Here is a 3,680-nt window from a genome sequence, read left to right as displayed (position 1 = left end):
TAGGCCACAAGAAAACATAAAACATTACACTAAGATGATTAAATGTGCTGTTATCTGTTTGTGATGTATAGTGATCAAGAAATTGTCATCAGTCATATGTTCAAATACAAACGAAACGAGCAAATATTTCAAAAGTTCTCTTTTAGTAAGCCAAGATTGGTCCCTATTTTTTTCGGTCATTTAGAAAATGAGAAATCGGTTCTAAGGTTTAAAATCTTTCCTCCAGCCTTTGCGTGCGGAGTTTGCATGATCTCCCCATTCTTGTGTGGCTTTTCTCCGCGTACTCTGCCCACCCACATTCCAAAAAACATGCATGTTTAGGCTAATTGAAGACTTTAAATTCAAACTTTCCCCCCCCTATGGGTTCCTTCAGACAGACGATGGAACTCATCAATGTATAATCACCTCATCGGATTATTACGTATTTGCCCCTGCATTTCATTTTCATACACCACTGTATATATATATTTCACAACAAACAATTTGAAATCATAAGTCATGGAAAAGTGACAGCAGGAAAAGGAATACAATCTGGACATATTTCCATTTTATGGACAATAAAAACACAGTCTATAGTTTGCAAGTACCTTATTGAGCAGGCTCCACCCGTCCAATGGGAAGAATCAAGACAATCATTTAACCCTAATATTAACGAAGATGCCATCTAATGTAACCGTTGTTGCTGTTTATTATTATTATTTTAAACGTTAACAGGTGTGGCAATTTGAGAACAGTTTCTCATTTACAGTGCCGACCTGACTGCAGACAACAGAGCAAGCTCAAGGCAAAGATATCAGAGGACATTGACTACATTTATTCAATTAGCATTCATTCATCAAGCCAACATGAAAAAAGGAAGAAAATGACAACTGTCGGTAGTTGCTGCAGAGATATTCGTGTGCTTCCCGATTTCCGTTGGATATCTCTCTCGTAGAGTGTAAGATGAACTTTTTGCGCGATTGAAATTAGTATAATCAAATTGAAAAGGTCAGTGGCGGTTTGTCATTTAAAGTAGTAACTCAATTGATCCAGCAGATGGCATTTGCAAGCAGAACTGGACCGTCGTTACCTGTCGTTTGACTATGCCACATCCAATATGGCGACAACGTCGACGTATAATTCATAACAACGTGCGCTATCTCTGATTTCTCACATTTCCTTTGCTGCAGACATTGCTTCCGGTGCAAATGGCATAGTTACGAGTTTACGACAGGTCAATGTGTCCTTCCACACACGTGTGCTGCGTTATCCGCCTCCGCTAGCGACGTGAAGAGCGAGCGAGTCAGTCGGGTTCGTAGTGTCTCAAATACGTTTAATACAAAGAACATTCGAACATGCTGAAGTCAGTTGTCCGCGCTGCGGGCGCCGCTCTGCGTCTTCCTGCCGTCTTCACGTCCACGGCCACGGCAAGGGCTCTGCCGCTGAGTTGCCCGACGCTGTGCTCGCCGAACGCGGCCGCCGCCGCCAGAGCCTTCACCCGCTCCCTCTGGATGATGAGCGGCAAAGGAGCGTCTGGCTCCAGGCCGAAGCTGCTCACGTCGAAAGCGTTGAATCCTTCGGCGTCGTGCGGATGCGGTGCGATGCACACGGAGGGTAAATGTCCTATTTGAGAGCTGCTAACCAAACAAGGGCATTTCATTGTTCTGGCCGTCACTATATGTCGTTGGCATAGAAAGATGAACAAAGATACATTTTCTTGAAGTAGTAGTAGTAGTAAAAAAAAAAAAAAAAGTTTATGGACCAATTTTGGGAAATTGTAAAATGTCCACATACTAATGTGGTTGGGAATCTTCAGTGTCACAAGTCCAGTTTCAGAATTTCACGTATGCATCACATGTCCCCCCCAAATACAGGCGACAAAGCGTTTGGGGAGTTTCTATTTGATGAAATAAAAGAGGAGAAAAAGATTCAGAAAAGCGGAACTTTACCCAAGATATCTGGGGGTTGGGAACTGTCGATGGACGGCACAGAGGCTCTCCTCACAAAACATGCCGCTGGAGAAAAGTAAGACGCTTGTTCTCAGTGCGCTTTGTTGTCACAGCTCTGAAATGTATTCATCGTCTTCCCTCCCCCCTTTCAGAATCACTGTCACGTTCAACGTCAATAACAGCATTCTTCCAAACTTTGCGGATGAGGCAGAACAAGGAGATCAGAAATCAGGAGAGGAGGTGACAAAAGCCTGACGGAAACTAACTTAACCGTGTGAAAAAGAAATGTCAGTAGTACTTTAAATTCAATTGTAAGCATCCTATTTGTCGTTGCAGGCCGAAATCTTGTCAACGCCCAACTTTGTTGTTGAAGTTACAAAACAGGCTGCGAAACATACGCTGGTGATCGACTGCCAGTTCCTTCAAGAAGAGGTAGACGCGACGCTCGCGGCGTATGCGCGTCTCCTACGTCGCATTGCGTGATCTTGTTTTGCTCTTTCCCAGACGGCGCACGGCGAAGGGGAGGAGAGCGACATCTTCGGTGTCTTTGAGGTCAGCTTTCAGCCAGAGGGGGACCCGGAGTGGAAAGAGACCAGCTACACGCTCACCAAGGACTCTCTGAATGATGTGAGTTTCTACGCGGTGAACAAAGAAAGGCCAGCAGCGCACGACGATTTGACTGACTTCTTTGAAACAAACGGTTCTTGGCTAGCTGACATTGAATGTTCAGTGATATGGAAACTCGCACAACAAATAACCCAATTGTTTCCCCCCCCCTCTCTTTTCAGTCCCTCTATGACCACATGATGGACTTTCTGGCCGACCGGGGTGTCGACAACACCTTTGCAGATGAACTGATAGAGCTCAGCACTGCCGTTGAGCATCAACAGTACATCAAGTTTCTGGAAGAACTCAAAACCTTTGTGAAATGTACTTAATCTATTTATCGACTCCATCTGTCCATTTTGTCCGGTCCACGTCCGTTTGCAACTCACGCGCATGTTTGTAGCGCTTAAAAGATCGAGACTCGTGAGTTCGGTGCGCCGTGTCAGCGGTTCTTGGATTATGAGACCACAGACGTGTTCCGGAGGTGAGACGTGTATGTTTTTTTTTTTTTTCCTCCAGGTCACAGTGCAATTAAACTGTTTTGCGAGATCCGGAGATCACGTCTCGCCTGGAATCCTTCGTATCGGTTCCGTTATTGGGAGTGTTCAACTCTCATTCAACCAATTCTTTTGATCCAAATATTCTTTCTCAATATTTTATCTTTCTGCAAGCCAACTTAAAACTAACATCTCAGAAGACCTCGCGGAACTTCATCCGAGAATAAAATATTTTTGTACTTTTTCAACCTTTACCAACGTCGAGTGTCTGTACCCTCAAAATGATGTTTTGGGATTGGAGCGATTTTCAAATAGTTGAACCTAACGCTGCTCTTGACCATTAGATACCTCAGGAAATGTCTTTTGAGAATTTGCCCTCAGTGCCGCTCTTGTTTGTGAGCGACCTGTTGCGCTTGTGACAATCTGTCAGGCTCTAATGAATTCAGGAAGAAAAGAAAGGTGTCAAGTTAGGCAATTATAATACCGTACAGTAGCTGTAGAAGAAAATGTGTGACGAGGAGGAGGTCCTCAGTTTACCAAGGACCTCCATTTGTACAATCGTCGCCGTGCGCTGTAGTGAAGTCATTATTAGTGCAGTAGGTGCTTTTATTTAAAAAAAACAAAACATTTTTTTGGGCCATTTAAAGCA

At 44.0% G+C, this 3,680-nt stretch overlaps 1 protein-coding gene across 1 annotated transcript; it reads left to right on the top strand.

Moving 5' to 3' along the window:
- Positions 1–1,201: 1,201 nt before the first annotated feature.
- c1qbp (complement component 1, q subcomponent binding protein) lies at positions 1,202–3,023 on the top strand. Its single transcript, XM_061702725.1, has 6 exons — positions 1,202–1,593; positions 1,854–2,004; positions 2,081–2,168; positions 2,265–2,360; positions 2,433–2,555; positions 2,717–3,023. The coding sequence occupies exons 1-6, from the start codon at positions 1,335–1,337 to the stop codon at positions 2,864–2,866; spliced, it is 867 nt and encodes a 288-aa protein (XP_061558709.1). The 5' UTR covers positions 1,202–1,334; the 3' UTR covers positions 2,867–3,023.
- Positions 3,024–3,680: the final 657 nt, after the last annotated feature.

The sequence above is a fragment of the Phycodurus eques genome, chromosome 17 (assembly GCF_024500275.1).
Source record: "Phycodurus eques isolate BA_2022a chromosome 17, UOR_Pequ_1.1, whole genome shotgun sequence".
Classification (NCBI taxonomy): Eukaryota; Metazoa; Chordata; class Actinopteri; order Syngnathiformes; family Syngnathidae; genus Phycodurus; species Phycodurus eques.
Note: the sequence above shows the minus strand (reverse complement) of the source record. Positions and strands in the feature narration are given on the sequence as shown.

What these genes read in the sequence shown, in the direction of transcription:
- c1qbp (XM_061702725.1), top strand. Translation starts at nt 1,335, where the DNA reads ATGCTGAAGTCAGTTGTCCGCGCTGCGGGCGCCGCTCTGCGTCTTCCT. An exon ending in ATCAGAAATCAGGAGAGGAG is followed by an intron (nt 2,169 to 2,264) that starts GTGACAAAAGCC and finishes TTGTCGTTGCAG; the next exon opens with GCCGAAATCTTGTCAACGCC. An exon ending in CCAAGGACTCTCTGAATGAT is followed by an intron (nt 2,556 to 2,716) that starts GTGAGTTTCTAC and finishes CTCTCTTTTCAG; the next exon opens with TCCCTCTATGACCACATGAT.